This window comes from Paramisgurnus dabryanus, chromosome 19, assembly GCF_030506205.2.
Source record: "Paramisgurnus dabryanus chromosome 19, PD_genome_1.1, whole genome shotgun sequence".
In the NCBI taxonomy this organism is placed as follows: Eukaryota; Metazoa; Chordata; class Actinopteri; order Cypriniformes; family Cobitidae; genus Paramisgurnus; species Paramisgurnus dabryanus.
In genome coordinates this window covers 3,884,757-3,903,557 of record NC_133355.1, presented here as the reverse complement: position 1 = coordinate 3,903,557, position 18,801 = coordinate 3,884,757, and the positions used below count along the sequence as shown (strand labels likewise).

General features: G+C 39.7%; 1 protein-coding gene across 3 annotated transcripts in view; it reads right to left on the bottom strand.

Annotated features, from left to right (window-relative positions):
• Positions 1–89: 89 nt before the first annotated feature.
• LOC135773742 (collagen alpha-1(XIV) chain) overlaps positions 90–18,801 on the bottom strand; it is a 39,547-nt gene continuing 20,835 nt past the window's right edge. For 2 of the 3 annotated variants that reach the window (XM_065283502.2, XM_065283520.2), the window contains 30 exons: positions 18,359–18,501; positions 16,345–16,474; positions 15,966–16,088; positions 15,723–15,872; positions 15,492–15,608; positions 13,808–13,954; positions 13,633–13,707; positions 13,421–13,560; positions 12,052–12,175; positions 11,370–11,513; positions 11,125–11,289; positions 11,006–11,044; positions 10,723–10,861; positions 9,770–9,912; positions 9,572–9,681; positions 9,254–9,412; positions 9,038–9,115; positions 8,660–8,746; positions 8,509–8,562; positions 8,105–8,200; positions 7,937–7,990; positions 5,602–5,655; positions 5,470–5,523; positions 5,110–5,181; positions 4,998–5,033; positions 4,463–4,529; positions 4,174–4,362; positions 3,977–4,054; positions 3,690–3,845; positions 90–2,456 (listed from right to left, as the gene is read on the bottom strand). In XM_065283502.2, the coding sequence (XP_065139574.1) occupies positions 2,191–2,456; positions 3,690–3,845; positions 3,977–4,054; positions 4,174–4,362; positions 4,463–4,529; positions 4,998–5,033; positions 5,110–5,181; positions 5,470–5,523; positions 5,602–5,655; positions 7,937–7,990; positions 8,105–8,200; positions 8,509–8,562; positions 8,660–8,746; positions 9,038–9,115; positions 9,254–9,412; positions 9,572–9,681; positions 9,770–9,912; positions 10,723–10,861; positions 11,006–11,044; positions 11,125–11,289; positions 11,370–11,513; positions 12,052–12,175; positions 13,421–13,560; positions 13,633–13,707; positions 13,808–13,954; positions 15,492–15,608; positions 15,723–15,872; positions 15,966–16,088; positions 16,345–16,474; positions 18,359–18,501 (3,389 nt within the window). In that variant the 3' untranslated portion in view covers positions 90–2,190. The remainder of the gene's footprint in view (positions 2,457–3,689; positions 3,846–3,976; positions 4,055–4,173; positions 4,363–4,462; positions 4,530–4,997; positions 5,034–5,109; positions 5,182–5,469; positions 5,524–5,601; positions 5,656–7,936; positions 7,991–8,104; positions 8,201–8,508; positions 8,563–8,659; positions 8,747–9,037; positions 9,116–9,253; positions 9,413–9,571; positions 9,682–9,769; positions 9,913–10,722; positions 10,862–11,005; positions 11,045–11,124; positions 11,290–11,369; positions 11,514–12,051; positions 12,176–13,420; positions 13,561–13,632; positions 13,708–13,807; positions 13,955–15,491; positions 15,609–15,722; positions 15,873–15,965; positions 16,089–16,344; positions 16,475–18,358; positions 18,502–18,801) is intronic. The other variant, XM_065283511.2, reaches the window with a different exon arrangement.

The following is an 18,801-nucleotide window of genomic DNA, read 5'->3' as shown; positions in this document are numbered from 1 at the left end:
TGGCAAACTTTTTTGTAAATGTTTTTTTTTTCTATATTGTGAGGGGCGAGACTGACCTGATTGGGCCTGGACATCATTTTACCGTTAAGAAAGAGTGAAGGGGAATGAACAGAAGACTGATGCTCATGTACTGACCACAGGGTTCAGATGAGGTGTAGATTAATCCAGAATATGACCAAACTGAAAAGAAAGATTTCTAGATAAAAGTAGCCAAAAACGTCAAATAACACAATAACTAAATGAAACCTGAATTCTTTGAATGATGTGATGCTGTTTGTCCTGCAGGTGGTGCTGTGACATCACAGACAAGATCTTAAAAATCACATCTGTCTTTATACAGTTTGTGTTTAGATTCAATCGGATGACTTTCAAATCTGAAGTCCTGTGTGTGCCAGCACTAAATCATCACAGCTTTATTATTGACAGCTATTCTAATGAAGTGTTGTGTGAGGCCAAACATTTGCACTTCATGCTTTAATTCTCTGATTCATCTGGTTCAGATAACTGTCTGTAAAAACTCAGCTTAATGCGCCAAACCCTCACAAACCTAAAAGACGACAACATTAGACTTTAAAACATCAGTTTCTCAATCCATGTGTGTATGAGCTTTTCTCTTACATCAAGTATTTAAGGACATAAACACACTCACAGATTTCAAAAATGTATAATAAACACTTTTAATTGATAAAAAAAAGTTTGGCATTGGCCACATAAAGCCCTTCTGTGATCTCTTTAACACCACAGATAATGTTTAACTCTTTAACATCTCAAATACTGCACAATAATTCATCAAACTTAATACAATCATCCATTGTAAACCTATAGCAATATTTTATACGTCATGACAATGAGACTTTGAGACAAATGATTGTAAACCGTAAGATCTGCATTTAAAAAAACATGCTTAATATGACTTAAATAAATTATTCTGAAGGTAAACAAAGATGCCAAAAACTTCAGAGATCAACTGAAAAGATTATGGTGGTAAACTGGGCACATTGCGTTTATAAATACAATACAACAATGTATTTACCTTCATATTCAGTCAAAACTAATCTGCATATTTTAAAGTGTTATGATGACATTAAACCCTTAAAATAATCTCAGGGAAATAAAGAGATATTAACTCTCTTATTCATGTTTTCAGAGAAATTATATTTATCATAAAACAAATCACTGTAGCCAAGCAGATTTAAAATGTTTGATGTAAGAAATAAAACAAAATTAAAATCATCAAGGCATCCATGTTTCATTAATAATGTTAATATGTTTAATATAAAAAAAGTTTCTTAAAAAACATTTGGAGTCATTTTCAAATCACTTTGAGTGATTTTGAAGCATTTAAAATGTGATTTTGATGACATTTTTCACTCTTAGTTCTCTAAACTTATTCAGACCGATCTCTGAAATCGTTTTCATCGAGTCTTTGAGGAAAAAGCGTCATCTCAAAAGAGCTGAGATTCATAAACAGTCTTTATAAAACTATAAAACACATTATTATTATTATTATTAGGTATATATGATATTTAACTCTTTCCCCACCACTGAGGAGTTACCAATTAAGAGAAAATGTTTTCCTCCCAATGAAGCTTCCTTGAGTTCCTCTATTATCCACTAGGTGTCGCTCTTACACAACTTATAAAACACTGAAGCATCCACTGATCCAAAAACAGTAAAAACTCTGTGTATGTTTTGATCGTTGTCAATCTCTGTTCTGACAAAAGTCCTTTACAAAAATCCAATTCTACCCATATTTGAGAGAACAGATGAAGGTAGGATGAAATGTTTTTTTTTTTAAAGAAGAGGGTCTGTTCTTTCTTTTTTGATATTTTTGTATGTTTATATATTTATAAAAGAACATTTTCCTGGAAGGCATTTTGTGAAACTTTTATGTAAAAGACAAAAAAATGCTGCCGTGCAGCTTTTTAAAATAACACTAGTGGGGAAAGAGCAAATATATTTCATATACATCACCAGCCCAGGTCACATCTGACTGAAGTACAGAAAACTGTAGATTGTGAAGTCTCATCAGAGATTGTTTGTCATCATCTTATATTCTGTTGTTATGTGAAAGTCAGCTGGGATGTCCTCGTTCTCTCTCTCTCTCTCTCTCTCTCTCGCTCTCTCTCTCTCTCTCTCGCTCTCTCTCTCTCTCTCTCTCTCTATCTCTCTCTGTCTCGGTCGCCATGGTTACGACAGGTCAGCCTCTCGTATTTCGGGCTGCCGTCTGCGTCGGCCTGCGAGGCTGCGTGCGTGCCGCTGTATCCCGGGCGAGCGCAGCTCTTCCTCGTCTATGATGGGATCGTCGGGCTGTACGGGGCGAGGCACGGGGTAGTTTGGCTGGTAGTAGGAGCCGTAGCTGCCGTACGGGTCGTCCTCTTCGCCGTCACCCTCGCTCGGTGGCAGTTGAACTACAGGAACATCTCTGTCAGTCAGCTCGCTGTCATAGGTCGATTCTGACCCGCACACCGCGCACAAGCAGCACGTACAGGACACACAGTTAATGATGCACCACAGCACAAAGCTCAAAGCAGAGGTCACCCAAATATTATAAACCAGGAGTTTGATTTAGACATCAAGGGGTGGTTTCCCAGACAGGGATTAGTTTAAGACAGGACTAGGAAATATAACTAGTTTGAACAAACATGCCTTACTAAAACATTACTTGTGTGCATTTTGAGGCAAAACAAAGGTTACTGATGTATTTTAAGATATGTCAGTGCAAGTTGTTTTTTAGTTTGGACGGCTCTTATATACTTTAGTCTAGGACTAGTCTAATCCTTGTTCAGAAAACCGCCCCCAATTGCAAAGGATTTGACTCCTATGAGCCAGAAACAAACAAACACTTGAATTTACTGATCAGTTTCATTTTTGGGTGAATCATTAATGGCACTTTCCACAAACAGGGTACAAAAGGGCCAGAAAAAACCTTAACCTGTTTAACCTATCTTTACTTTCAGTTTTAATAGCAGTTAAGTTGACTCACGTTCATGTGACATCACATTTGACCTTTACACCCAAACATAAATCATACTGTACCCTATTCATGGAAAATACTTTGTTAATTAAAACCATTAACAAACAAACACACAAAATAGTTGCACAAGACTGAACAATGTGTGTAATGATTTCATGCAGCACATGCACAACTCAACATGAGTGTAACACATAACCCCTATCAGCATAATGTAGGTTAGTGAGCACACACACACACGTACACACATACACACACAAACACACATACACACACACACACACGCACGCACACATGCGTATATGCACACACACGTGCACACAGTGTATCCATATAGAAATCATTCATGAATACACACACACACACACACACACACACACACACACACTACTGTAAATAAATGCAGCATGAAGTTAAAACAACTTGGTTTTGCAAGTCATTTCAACTTCCTATTTGAAGTTTTGGTTTGTGAGTAGTTGACATATTTTAACTTATAAAAACAAGTTAAATTTTTTGTATTTATTTTTATTTTATTGTAATTCCAAAGATTATGTTGATTTGACAAAACTGCTGCATATTTTTTACAATGTTTAGTAAATGATTGACAAGCGTTCTTCACATGCAGCCCTCATGCATCTGTAATATTTAAGATCATTGTTGTGTTGTGTTTGTTAGGTGGTCATAAAGATTTATAATGCAGATACGTAAGGCTCACCTCCACCATTGTATCCTAGGCAGGAATTCTGGTCGCAATATCCGGGCGGTCCGGGCGGACCCACGGGTCCTGGAGTTCCAGGTCTGCCAGGACTACCAGGGTTACCGGGGCGACCGGAAGGTCCTGTACTTCCTGTTCTCCCTTCACCAGGGGGTCCTGTGGAGTGAGATTACAGAGGTCAGAACGCATACAGGACACAAAACACGTCAACACACAGAAACACATTTAACTCTCCAGCAGAATCTAATCTCAGTGACTGAGCGCGTGTCATATGCAGATGTGTTTACCTGGAGGACCGGCAGCTCCTCTGGGTCCCTGTACTCCCACACCTGGACTTCCTTTATCTCCTTTCTCACCTGGAGGACCTGATGATGAAGACAAACAATCATCAACACACACACACAGATGAATCTGTCAGTTTCCTGTTTGAATGGAGTCAGTGGTGATATATAAATCATTTAATGTCATGTAGTTTTCCTCAGACCTCTGGCTCCGGGCTGCCCGTTCTCTCCATTACTGCCGGGAAATCCCGATCGCCCGGGTGGGCCCTGCTCTCCTTGAGGTCCCGGGGATCCCTGTCGTCCGGGCTCTCCGGGTGGGCCGGGCACAGTGCGGATTGATACCGGCTGACTGGGAATGTGGTTGAGAATGGAATTGTAACGTGCCATGTGACCTGAGAGACCACAGAGAATGACACGTAAAGATTCATGGGTCATGTTCAGTGTGTGTGCGTGTGTGCGTGCATGCGTGTGTGTGTGTGTGTTTAGACTCACTCTGAATGAGTTGCTCACACACTTGTCTTGCGATGGCCTGAACAGATGCTGAAGACTGAAGATCACCCTGTTTAAGATCAACACTTGTTTGACACAGTAAAGTCTTTCTTCACTTTAAATGCAGGCCTGAGATTGTGTAAAGTTTCTCATCCCTGTCCTGTCACCCCATCAGCACAACATTATCTTTATCATAACACACTGAAGTTTATTATCCAGATGTTTATGCAGCGCTGCCCAACACAGTGTTGTGAATCACAGCATTATTATATAATGAGAAGTGTTAACTCATGGATCTCTATTAATGTTCCTGGAGAGCTCCTGTCGTGCAGATTTCAAACACAACCCTAACCTGCTAATCAAGTTGTTCAGGGATCCCTAAATATTACAGGCAGGTGTGTTGGGGTAGTGTAGAAACTGAAATATGCAGGACTGATGCCCTCCAGGAACAATGTTGGAGACCCATGTTTTATAAAAAAAGAAGAAATAATCAGTTCATGTCAAATCTATCAGTGAGGAATGATAAATGAGAACTCACCCGCTCACCCCTCTCTCCTTTAGATCCTGGGATTCCCTGAGAAACATTTAAAGAGAGTTTTAACATGATTTTACTCGTATGTGTACTCATACAGACACACAGTGAGACGTACCGGAGGTCCCTGGTGTCCTGTGGGACCCGGAGGGCCGTTTTCACCTGGAGCGCCGGGAGCTCCTGGACCTCCCTGACAAAGAGACCAATCAAAGTCAAGCAAAAGAGGTTTCGATGGATTTATACGTGTTCTTATATTTGTGATTACTGGAATAAATGATTTCCATGACTTCTCCAGGTCTGAAAAACCCAATTCCCTGATATTTTAACACTGACTGAAATACTGAAGTACAGTAAAGAAATTCTGTTGCTTTTGTTGATCTACAGACGTGACAACTGTATTTTTAATGCATAGGTGAACTGTAAAGTGGTGACATCACAGCCCGTAAGTCAAACGTGTGATGGATATTTCTGGACTCACTATAGATCCTGGAGGTCCTTCTCTTCCCTGAGGACCGTCTTTACCTAGCAGGCCCTGTGGAGGATGAGAACAAGTCGTCATATAATCACAAAGTAAACCTTGCTGTAGTATCAGTTGTGTTAAGTATCTTACCCGGGGTCCTGGGGGTCCCTCACGTCCCGGTGACCCTGGAGTGCCTGGAACACCCTACAGGAACACATCACAGAGATTTAGAGAAACACATCAATGGACACATGGATTAAAGTGAAAAAAATTCTTCTGACTGAAATTTTTTTCAGGCCAAGTCATATTCCTTGTAAATAGGCGATACCAATAGCATTCTAAGGGGAGATGTTTTTTGCCATTAATGCCATATTAAAGTCTACTGTGGCATTTATAGGGTTGCCAACTGTCACTATGAAATACAGCAGCAGTGCGAGTATGTTTTTTGTGAATAAACAGTGTTAACACTTAATTACAACATATGATATAGGTTTATTAATAGTTTGTTAATTTACAGCTTTACTTTTAACACAGTTCTTTAATTGAACCATTATCTTTAATATCTGCCTAAAACAAAACACTTGTGACTCCTGCATTAAGGGTTAAAAACGTTATCCCGTCATGTTAATCTACTTGTTGTGACAAACTAAAAAAAATTATTCTGTAAGATGTAGTTTGCAGGGCATTTCAGATTAAGGTGAAACAGCTAAATAACTCCCTATATAAAAAGAAATATGAATATCACCACCTTTAATGAATCTTAATTATTTATTCATTGTAAATCTTAGTAATTTTGGCATTTACTTATACATTTTTTTAAATCAAGGTTGAAACTGTTAACATTAGTTAATGCACCATACTGCATTACTTTAATCATCTAACTAACATCAATTACTTTAATGACATAAACATGAATTAATAAATGCTTGTATACTCTATATAACATGAACAAACTATGGAAAATATAATGCATTTAAAAATGTGAACAAATACAACTTTTTCATATCATATTATTCAGTACACATAAACGAATAATCCAGGGTCTGTTCTGTTCACAAAACAGCTTACAGTCACAGCTCTAATACAGTAACGTTATGTATGAATATAAACCCTGAACGAGTAACTCAAATAAAACTTGTGTACAATTCGCACAGGATGCCTGTAATCAGTGACAGTTGTACATTGAATGATTGTACCCTTTATCAACAAATTATTATTTTACAATAGAGGCAGAGCTGAGGTGCTATTTTATGCGCAATGTTATGCACTTAAAACAACGCATTGTGCGCAACGTGCGTATATTACACAAGAACAAAATTCAAGCTCACGGATAAACAGTCAGTGATGAAATAAGGATAATAAACAATAATGTATATATCTTAGTAAATTGATTTAGTCAAGAGCAGTGAGAGATTAATTGTCTGATCAACATTAGTGACAGATAAGCAAAAAAGGTAACTTTTTTCTGCTGTTTACTTTCTCCTAAGCCCTAAGTGGTCGCGTTTGAGGATTCTTGCAAAGACGGGATTTTTGACGCATAACCTTATGTGTATTTAAGGACAATAAAGCGGCAAAAATACTCACAAGCTCAAAGAGAAGCGAATGCGCGACTTGCTTATTCCCCTCATACAGAAACAGCGCATTTAACACTGTTGTTATTGTTTCAATTTAAAATCACTTGTTTTTAAATGCGGATACATGTACAAACGTCAACATTTCTTGACCATGTGCACATGCAACTGCAATAACTGACAGGTGGATGACATCAAAGTACTGCGAGAGCATTTCGGAAGCAGTCTCGTCTAATGAGTTCTCGGTTCGCTCTCACGGGATTTTGATGTCATCTGACTGCCTCTTGATTCTTGTGGCGCCAAGTGAAGTTTACCCATGAGATTAACAAACTCGTTGTATCAGCCACTGGTTAGATCAGCGTAGCATTCAAAAACGATCATGTACGAGACAAATCAATTACCCCCAAAATACAGGACCCTAGGCTTACTGTGCAAAGACACGTAAATTACCTGGCTGTTTGATTTTCTTAGCCCACGAACTGAAAGGGTTGCCGATCTTCCTCATTTCGCTAAATCAAGTTAATCTCCATTGGTCTTATACACCTTTATCGATGTCCAAAACATCGGATCCTTCCTGCATTACAAGTATGTCCATGCTAGCAGAAAAGTTTTACCTCAGCTTAACGTGATACAGTCAGAAAACCCGGAGTGGATCTGGTGCGTATGATTACAGAACGCTTACAGTGGAGAGAGGAACGTGATTTCGCTCCACTCCAGGCTTTGATCACATTCCACTTAACAAGGTGGATACACTGCGTCTTTATGAAAAGTTAATTTAATAATTTTGCAGCTGACGGAAATCCGTCGTAGACTCGCTGCAATCGACGGAAATCCGTCGCTACGACGGAGAACTTTAATCCATGTGGACATTTAAAAGATGATCTTTTCTATAAAGGTAAGTGAAGTGAACTAACCTGACCACCTGGAGGGCCTGCATCACCTTTCAGTCCAGGCTCACCTGGTGCCCCCTAAAAACAAACAATGAGTCAGTCTTGAAAGAGCATCGCATCAGAAACTGTAAACAACACAGACAGATCAAATGTAAAGCTTGAATGCAGTGTGAAATGAGTAAATATAGTTACCGGTGGTCCTCTGATGGAACGACCGCTGGGTCCAGGAGGACCTGGAGGACCCTGAGGACCTGGAACGCCAGCATCACCTACTGGACCACCAGGACCCTACAAAACACACAATCATCCTATCTAGTCACTAATAATATAAACTGATATTTCACAACACACACAAATATCTGTGATGTTATGTCAGGGAAGTGATTTTCTGCTGGTCATATTTCACTTCATTCTCTTCTCATAGATTGGTGTTTAATTCTGATCTCCTGTGTTCGTTTGCTCAACAGTCAAGTAATAAATTACATTTATATGAAGCAGGTTATTATCAGCTTCACTTCAGGGTTATGGTTTGGTTTATACTGTCCACTTACTCATACTCATGTAATATTAACTGGAGATTATGAGTAATACAGTACCACAGCTCCGGGTTCTCCTCGATCTCCTCTAGCTCCTCTGATACCAGGACCTCCCTATAAAGACAGACAGACAGACACAGACGTTTAAATGTTGTCCATCATCTGTAAGTTATTTTAGGATACATCTCTATGTCTCTATAAGCTTTCATACAGGGGCTCCAGGGGGGCCGGGTGGGCCCTTACTGTCCTGTGTACAGGTGCAGGCACGGGGAAGAGCGGGGCAGTCTGATTCCTTCCTCTGAAAACACACAAAAACAATGACATTAATCATCACCTGTTTGACAAATGAGATTTTGACCCTTCACATAAAACTAAACGCTCCACCTGTCATAGCAAAATAACAAATGTCAATCACAAATCAGTTCCTGTGGCGTCCCTCCGGCTGTCTGGAGACACGACTGCTAAATGTTGCCCTCTTGTGTTGAACATCAGACTAACAGACGGACTTACTAACTAAATGTTGTGACACACACACACATATGCATGCACGTACACATGCACACAAACACACACACTCAAACACACTCACCAGACTGGGCAGCTCGCAGCATTTGTCCCGTCGGGCCCACGATGTGCTGCACACAATATCAAACGACTGCAGCTGAAACTGAACACACACAAACACACAACTGTTTTTATTACAACACTAAACTCACTGTATGCAGAAAACTGACTTCCCAAAAACAACACAAATAAACACAGAAAGCATCACACAGACAGACAGAGAGAGACACAGATTCAGTACCGGTGCAGAGTTGTCCTTAGAGCCTCTGGATCGAACCGTTCTCCCCAACACCTCCACACCATCAGTGCTGATGTTACTGGCAGCGTTAATGGATTTCTCACCCACTGACTGACAGTCAACCATCACAAGAGCTGAGGTCTTACTCACGGCGATATTCAGCTGTGTACACAAACACACACACAAACACACACACACACCAGCAGAGATCAGATCCACATACAATTATAGCTGCAGCACAAACTACTTTAATCCTTAAATCACTTAATGCTTTCATGTTAAACTGTTTTGTTATTAATACATTTATGTGTGAACTCAAACCTTGTGAAAACTGCCGTAAAAAAGTTTTTGGATTTCTGTCCCCTCAAAAGTCACCGCCTGGAAGTCCCCTTTATAGTCCATGTTAAAGAAGGTCAAAGTCTTTCCTGCATCTGTGAAGTGAGGAGACAATTAAAGTTAGGAGTGACATGACATTAAAACATTTTCGGGTCTCTTAGGGTTTAGATAATCTTTACTCACTGTCCAGAATCACTCCCACTAATGGCTCATTGTTGCTGTTGAGGATTTCCCACAATGCAAAAGGCTCCTTTGGAGTTTCTGGAAGCAACCGGAAAACCATTGTGATGGTGTAGTCTGATGGCAGACCCTCCGGATGGATAAACCTGAGGAATTCATTATATTGTGTATGTGAGGAATAACTGACGACGGGCCGTTGAATTATTAGAAAATATACTGTAAGTATGATTATGGCTACATACTTGCTTAAATGAGTTTAAAATGTTAGTTTCTATCGTTGTTGTTATTGCTTGGATTAGTGATAAATGATGTCATTGTTTAAACTCTTAATTTACTGTCAGAGAGTCACGTTAGCAAACGGCTAACGCATGCTCACTTTTGGTTTTGCTATGTCCCAGTTAGTTTACATAAATGCTTAAATGAGTTTAAAATGTTAGTTTCTATCGTTGTTTTTATTGCTTGGATTAATGATGAATGATATGTATTGATGTCGATAATGTCTTGTCAGTAAATCATGTTAGCACTAGGTCAATACATGTTGCACTATTGTTGGTCTGTGCCACTGATCTGTGGTCTGTGCGGAGACTCTGTCAGTTGACCAATCAGAGCAGAGTAGGCTACTGAAAGGTGGGGTTTAGGCAGACTGAGTCGTTGAACGGCTTCACACGAATCGTTTGGGGATCTTTGAGAAATGGGGTAACCCTTTTAAATTTATATTTTGAGAAAATCACAGTGTTTTTGACCTTCATGCATTTAAACCTGTTGTCCAGGACTTATAAACAGTGATAGGACGCTTAAAATTGTCATCTTACTGGCTCTTTAAGATTTAGGGTTACAGTGCAGCACAGACATAACAGCACCTGACCACTGCAAAACTGAGACAACACAAATCATGATCTTCACTGAAGAAACCAATCTTTATAATCTCATGTCTGTCAGTGTGTGTGTGTGTTCACCTGGTGGGTTGTGTTATTGGATTGTCACTGCTTAGTCTGTAGCTGCTGTAACTGTTGAAGGTTCCAGGCTTCATGGAGACACCATTGACACTGCTGTACATATGATCCACCAACCCAAACATCTCCATCATCCTGAAGCCTGTGTGTGTGTGTGTGTTTGAACAGATAAAGTTTGTTACATGGATGAAGGTCAATGGCGTATGCAGGAATTTTCTCATATTTTGAAGCATATTAATATTTTTCATCAAATTTCAGGTTTGAATAAATGTGTGACATCATATACCTGGTAATGTGCTGCCACTCATGGGTACAGATGGACACGCTGTAAAAAAAACACACAAACACTTAGTCATTCACTAACAAAAGACACAAATATACAGGTGCACACACACACACACTTACTTGCTGATGCCGCCTCACAGACAAAGGTGACGAGTTTCTCTTCTATTTTTTTGAAGGCATCGAGATCGTCCACGAAGAACACGTGCCTCTCGCTGGGTTTACTGGCAATACTCACTAACTCGCTGTAATCCGCATCAGAAAACCCAATGGCAAACACAATATAACCTGTGCAGAAACAACACAACAGATTACATGTGCTGATCTCTGGATCACAGGAACTAATTCAGTTCAGTTTCCTCTCTGACCTTCTGTCTGGATCTCCTGAGATATGAGATGAACGTCATCTTGGGAACGACCATCGGTCAGCACCACCAGGACTTTGGGCACGCCCCTTCTGGCTCCGCCCACCGCAGTGAACACAGTATCTTTAACATGTTTCATTGCTCGACCTGCAGAGATCAGAGATGAGTGCTCATACAAATCTACACCAACCAAAACACTTCATTCATGACCAGTGTTGGGGAAAGTTACTTTTAAAAGTAATGCATTACAATATTAACTTACTCCCAAAAAAGTAACTTATTGGGTTTTTTAATTAGGTAGATTTATTTTTGTCTTATTTCTAAATGTGTTTAGGCTTGTTTTCGCTGTTTAGGAGTAAAACTAGTTTCATTAAAGATGATTTACCGTATTATAATAATAAATCCCACAGTTAAAAAACTAAATCAAGAACTTTAGTCTGAATCTTCATCTTTTATGGATCACGATTTTAATTTCTGCATATAATACATAAATGATAAATTCATCCAATTACAATTGCATAAAAGCAGGGTAATATCTAAGATCACACAATAACATGTCAACATTGAATATATTAAATCATCAAAAGACTGGAAAACAAATGCCAGCAGTGATGGATGAGTGAATGATTAAAGGATTGAATGAATGTGATGGTGTAGAGAGAGAGAGAGAGAGATTTGTCTTGACCTGTCTTGGTGTTTCCTCCTTTATAAGTGATTCTCTGAATGGCGTCCAGTAAAGTTTCTTTATTATCATATGAGCTCAATTTAAACTCAGTACGAGGATCATCACTGAACTGAGCTATAGCCACCTGATAGAGAGACACATTAAACATTTTACACATTACTTTTAATCCATTTTCTTTATGAGGTCCACTTAGAATACAAATAATCTTTTCTTAAGAGCCAGAAACATCATTTAATTTTTGAAGATCTCAGACACTATAGAGAAACATGACTGTCAGTGGTTTGACACAGAGGCCCTGTTTACACGTACATGGTTATTTTGAAAAACTGAGACATTTCCTTTCGTTTACACGCAAACTGAGAACTTGCCTCTGAAACCGATTCTTTCTTAAAACTCCGGCCAGAATGAAAATCTTCGGTTACACGGTTGAATGTAAACTGAGACAAACGGATTTTTAACCAGCCAATGTCACAGTATGCACCAGAGCTCACACCTACGCCACAAGTGTGACCGTGTTCAAAAGAGGAACATGAAGTGATTTGTTGCTGTTTTCAGGATTCTGATTGGCTTACGTGGGCTTGAGCTTCATGTTTCACCGCCACCTAGAAGTCTGGCATGCTCTTGACAGCATATACACGGGTACGTGTCAATGAACACTTTTCTGAAAACTGACATGTGTGTGCGAAGTTATTTTTGAAACGAGAGAGGTTGAAATGTCAATTTATGAAAACAGCTGCTTACGTGTAAACATAGTCAGAGACTCTTGTAAAACATCTCAACCAGTATCACTGTTGGGACATTTAATTTCACAAAACATTGTTTTACCAGTCAAAACAAAGCATGCCATGACCTGATGAGACAATAGATATATCAAATATATTCTGATGTTTTTTAGACAGATACCTTCTCAACCCTGGACACACTTAAGGGCTCATTATAGTTGTGCGTAGGTCCTACGGTGTAGCCCTGACACCATACAGTACAAAACTACAGATGCAGACCACTAGTAGTCAGTATCCACGCGTGTAACCCACAGTAGCAGTGCAACAACCAAAGAAGCAGCAGCAGCAGTTTGTTGTGTATGATTTGAGAAGACCAGCAGTGATGGAGGTAAATAAACAGCGACTTTTGTTGCAGTTTAAGAGTTAAATCACTCCTCAACTTGACCCATCTTTATTATTAACGACGCAAGCAGAAATGCCTATGAAGAAATGCGACACAGGTTTTTTCCCTGATGGCAGCGGTTCTAGTGGACCAATCACAGCACTTGCAGTCCATGTAGAACAGACGCGTTGTTTAAATTTTGGCAAAGTGCAGAATCTACACACGACTATAAATGACACTTCATGAAGAAAATCTCTGTCTGTACCTGTGTCCCATCAGGACCGATCCGGTCCAGAGCACCTGTTGTGCTGTAGAGGAAACGAATGATCTTCTGGAAGTTATCATCTCCAATACTCCACGAACCATCCACCAGAAACACCAGGTCCGCTTTAGCCGCTCGGCACACTGATGGAGAGAGAGATGTGTTGAGTATTTTAAGATGTTTCTGTAAGGTCTGATGTTTGTTGGCTGTTGTACCTTCTTTAGCAGGGGGTAAAGTGGGTTCAGGGGTGGTGGTGGTGGGTTTGGTGGGAGGAGCTGTGGGTACAGGAACTACAAAACAACGAGATCATAGATAATAAAATCATCTCAGTAATTGACATAACAACAGCTTGTGTGTACAAACTCTGACTGCTAATATAAGTTCACACACATGTTCTCTGCGTGATGGTGACGGCGGGTCCCTCCGTGTCCTGCAGCTGAGCGTGAACGCTGATCTTGTACTGCGTGTTGGGAGTGAGGTCATTAAAGCAGTGTCTGGACGTGGAGCCACCCAACCTCGCTTCCTTTTTCTCACCGTCTGAAAAACATCAGGACATCAATCAACTACAGACAATCAGACCTTTAGAAACCTGATCCTGAAAGCGTTTAGGAAGAAACAGACGTTTGAAAGCAGTGTGAATATTGACAGGCTGTGATGTGGGGATTATACCCAATCTGGTCTTTATATCCCTGCATCTCAAGTCTTTATTATTATTTTATAATTAATTAGATTTTCATCAAACATTTAAATAATTTAATTTAATATAAAGTAAAGTTAATAACAACGCTGCCACGCAAGAGTGCAAACATCAGAAGAATCAGGAATGGAGTATTACTGTCAGTGCTTCTGCTCCTGTGACAATCATGATCCTTTTTAATTCATGCACGGATTTTTCAAATGTTGGCAAGCACAAATAGTCTATTTCAACACGAAAACAGAATAAAAGGACTACAGTTAAAGGACTCCAAGCAGCAAATCATCACATCTTACAGGACTGTCACAAAACAAATCTAAGAAATATTACCACTGAGAAAGCAGAAACTACCGACATGAGAATAGAAGGAAACTCCCAGGATAACACAGGAAAGCAAAAAGAGGTCAAAGGTCTGTCTTCAAATCAAACAAAAAAGTTATTTTCTTACTCTGATGTCTTGTCCAAGTATGCATATAGTTTATATATTGAGAGTACATTGTGCATTGAGTTTTATTATGATTATAAACAAGTGTTTTGCATGTCTGGCACAAAGCATAAAGGAGGAATTCATTCGGTCATGTACAGTTCAGTTTCTCTGATTGTTTTATGAAGTTTCTCTCAAGAAGTCAGATGACAGATGTAAACGCTCATGACCTTTAGCCTCCTTGTCAAAGAGTCAGACTCTTATGCTGGACTGCAGATAATAATTTGAAAAACATCTCCTCTCTGATTGTTACACAAATCACACCCTGAGTCTAGACATCCACGACTTTTATTTTAGAGAAGTAATGTTCACTGGTAGAGAGATATGAGTGTCATCAAACTGAAACTTAAACTACAGCCACACAAACCCCAGTAAACTATAATCACATAAAAACCACTCTCATTGCTTTCATACCAATGCTATAATCACACACACACACACACACACACACACACACACACACACACACACACACACACACACACACACACACACACACACACACACACACACACACACACACACACACACACACACACATTCTGGTTTCCATGTTTTCTGGGGACATTCCATAGACGTAATGCATTTTATACTGTACAAACTGTATATTCTATTCCCCTTACCTGCCCCATTCCCTAACCCCAACCATCACAGAAAACTTTCTACTACCTTAGATTTTCAAGAAACATCATTCTGTTTGATTTATAAGCTTGTTTCCTCATGGGGACATCAAAATGTCCCCACGAGGTCACAAAAACACTGGTATTCCTATCTTTGTGGGGACAATTGGTCCCCACAACGTGATAATTACCAGGTACACACACACACACACACACACACACACACACACACACACACACACACACTCACACACACATACACAGTACTGAACTCACTCAGCTGTGACTCAATGATGACCCGGTACTGGTTAGCATGTCGATGTGGCTGCCACTGGGCACACATGCTGGTCACCTGCACCTGGTATGCGTTGAGATTATTCACTCCAAGATAAACTAGAGACAGAGAGACACACATATAGATACAGTGAGGTATGTTTCAAAACTCTGATATTTGTGTGTGTGTGTGTGTGTGTGTGTGTGTGTTCGCATCCGTGCGTGTGCTTTTACGTGTTTTGGCACGTCCGGTCAGCGCCTCACTGGATCCTGTGGTGTACGTGGCGATGACTTTAACGCTGTAATCCGTCCCACTCAGCAAATTCAAGATCAACATTGTGTTGACATCATCACCTACAAACGTCTCCAGTGCTCGACCAGACACTATCAGGAGGTCACATGACATCATCACTCACACATAACTGATGGACATGTTACTGTATTAATGTGACGTGAGTGTGGAGGCGGGTCACACACCTGAGATGGGCTGGTAGACGATCCGGTATCCCATGGTGGGAGAGGAGGACGAGTCCCATGTGATTCTGAAGCGATTGTACCATTCCTCTGACACCCGGAGGTTGCTGGGTGCAGACAGAGGCACTGCATGAAAGAATCGTGATGACATCATTCATTTTCTGTCGTTTAGTTTTTAACATTAACTTTTGTACATCAGTTGTCTTTAAAAAACCTTAACCTAAATGTGACTAAACATCAATGTACATGCACTGTGTCCTCGGAGAATCTGAATATTAATGAATTTGTTTAGCTTTTTCAACATTAAGATAATTAAAAACACAATGACAGCAGACTTCAGTTCCCAAAATCCCCTTTCAGAGAGACTACAGCGGAGACTCACATGTGCGTGCGACGCGTGTGAGGACAGGACCGTCTCCATCGCTGTAGACCGCTGACACACTGACACGATACTCTGTGTCTGATAGAAGAGGCTGAAGAACCGCAGACATCTGACCCGCAGGAACCAACGACTATAACACAAATCACACATCAGACACACAACACACAAGCACAGACAACTAAACACTTCAAGATGATGTGATACCAGATTGAGCTGTGCTTCACACACACTGACTTTACTTGTCTGATCTCTGTCTGATCTCTATCTGTATATCAGACAAGTATTTGCTGTGTGTTTATTTTCCTAAACATATATTCATATATGGAATAAATACGGTCTATTATTTAGATATAAAGAGACTCAAAGGAGTCAATATACCACAGTAAAGGAAATAGACTCATGTAATATGATATTATTTTAACACGTAAATTAAAACGCTGAAAGAGTCTGAAGAATTTGTATTATTAATAAAGATATAAAAAAAAAAAAAACTCTTCTTTAACCCCCCCCAAAAAGTCTTATTTATTAAAGGGGGGGCTTAATGCTATTTCATTCATTTTGACTTATTAACACAGTTTAAGAGTTGTAATCCTCCTCATAGTAAACAAATGCAAAGTATCAAAAAAGCATTTGAGCGTGTGATGGAGTATTTCTGGGCCTCCTCTTTCCTACACGTTTCTGAAAGTTTTTTTCAAACATGGGTACCTGTTACGCATCAGTGACCCCTTATTCCTTTTATGGGAACTTCCTCTGGAAAAGCACGCCCACACATCAATCATTGTTCATTTGAGTTGAAGTCAAAGACATCACTACACGAGACAGCTTTGTTTTATGACAAGACTCAACAATGACACAAAAGAAGAAGAAGTGTGTTTTTGATGTAAGGAGAAGAAAGCCTTGTTCAGCTTTCCAGTCTTATGGAAACAGTGGATATAGTTTGTTTATTCGGGATAGCAGATGAGTTTTTCGTGTGTGTTTGTTGAACGCTGGATTTTGTTGATCAGTACCAACCGGTTCATGAGTAGCAGGCGATAATTAAAATTGAATCAAATGTCTGTTTTGTTGGCAATCGGTGTGTAAGTGTTTATAATGTAAACGACACAAACATGAAGTAAATCATGTGTTATCCAGAGATAATAAAGTGAGATTATGTTTTGTGTGTGTCGTGACTCGCTCCTGACGCTGGACGCCTCGAGAGGGTCGGGTTTCTCCAGAAACAATCACTAGAGCTGAGCTCTCGTTTATAAATCTGATAAAACTAAAGACTCTTTGGGAATATGAAGAATGTAATATTTACTCTATAGGTAATCCAGATTAACATGAGATGAGCAGAAACAGGGTGGGTTCTGGGAGGTTTAAAGTGTTTTGACGAACGGTGACAGTTTTGTACAGGCTACAGGTGAAATCATTATAAAAGTCTTGTGTTAGGTCACACAACATATTTGGTTGTAAGTCATGTGTAGTAGACCAGTTTTTGTCAGCATGTAATGACCGCCGGCTAACACCGCAAGTATATTTCAGATCTGTGAGAAACACTGATGATGAATAATATTTATGTTTAACATTCTGTCTCAAAAGTCCAGCACAAGTGATTGAAAGTGTTTTGATACGGAGATTGTTTTTGTAGTTTGCACCCTGAGGTTTAGCTAAACATATTTCACAACCATTGCCTGAGAAGAAAAGCTCAGTTTAGTTTTGCTGCATAACTCTGTGGTCTCTCACAAAGATGAAAGTCAGGTCATAAAGACCTAAACACAGGTTTCCAAACTTGACTTTGGCACAAAATACTTTTACAATCTTCAATTTTGTATTGAAAAAGTTGTGTTTTAAAGCAAAATGTCAGGGATTGAGAAGATCATGAACTCAAGAAGATCAGCAGAAATCAGTTTCAGTAAACAGAATATTAACATTTACATTCAATCCACAGTGAAGAGAAATAATCTTTTATCTTTAACGTCTTTAACCATGAGAGAGAGAGAGAGAGAGAGAGAGAGAGAGAGAGAGACAGACTCACCAGCTGTTCGGCCCGGTCACCTCTTGTGCTGATGTATGACACTTTGTACTGACGCACATTTGGTCCAGCTGAATCCCACGACACACGCATACTGAAGGTCGTCAAATCACTCAGCTTGAGATTCCTGACAGCCTGTCGCACAACTACACACACACAAGAATACACAAAAACACACAATGGCTGTGATCATCATCAGATTAGATTTCAACACTCACGTGAGCGAAAAGAAAAACTCAATCTGTAAAATTGTTCAATTCTATCAGAAGACATCAAATGTGCAAGTATATTTAAAACAGTACGATGCTGACAGTCAGATCAGTGTGAGGTTTATTTCATTATGATAGGAAAGCTCATGTGTGTAGTTTATGTTTTGTAAATGTAGTGTATTTATGATTCAGACTGACAGATCATCAGATCAGACATGTGATCAATCATATGTAAGT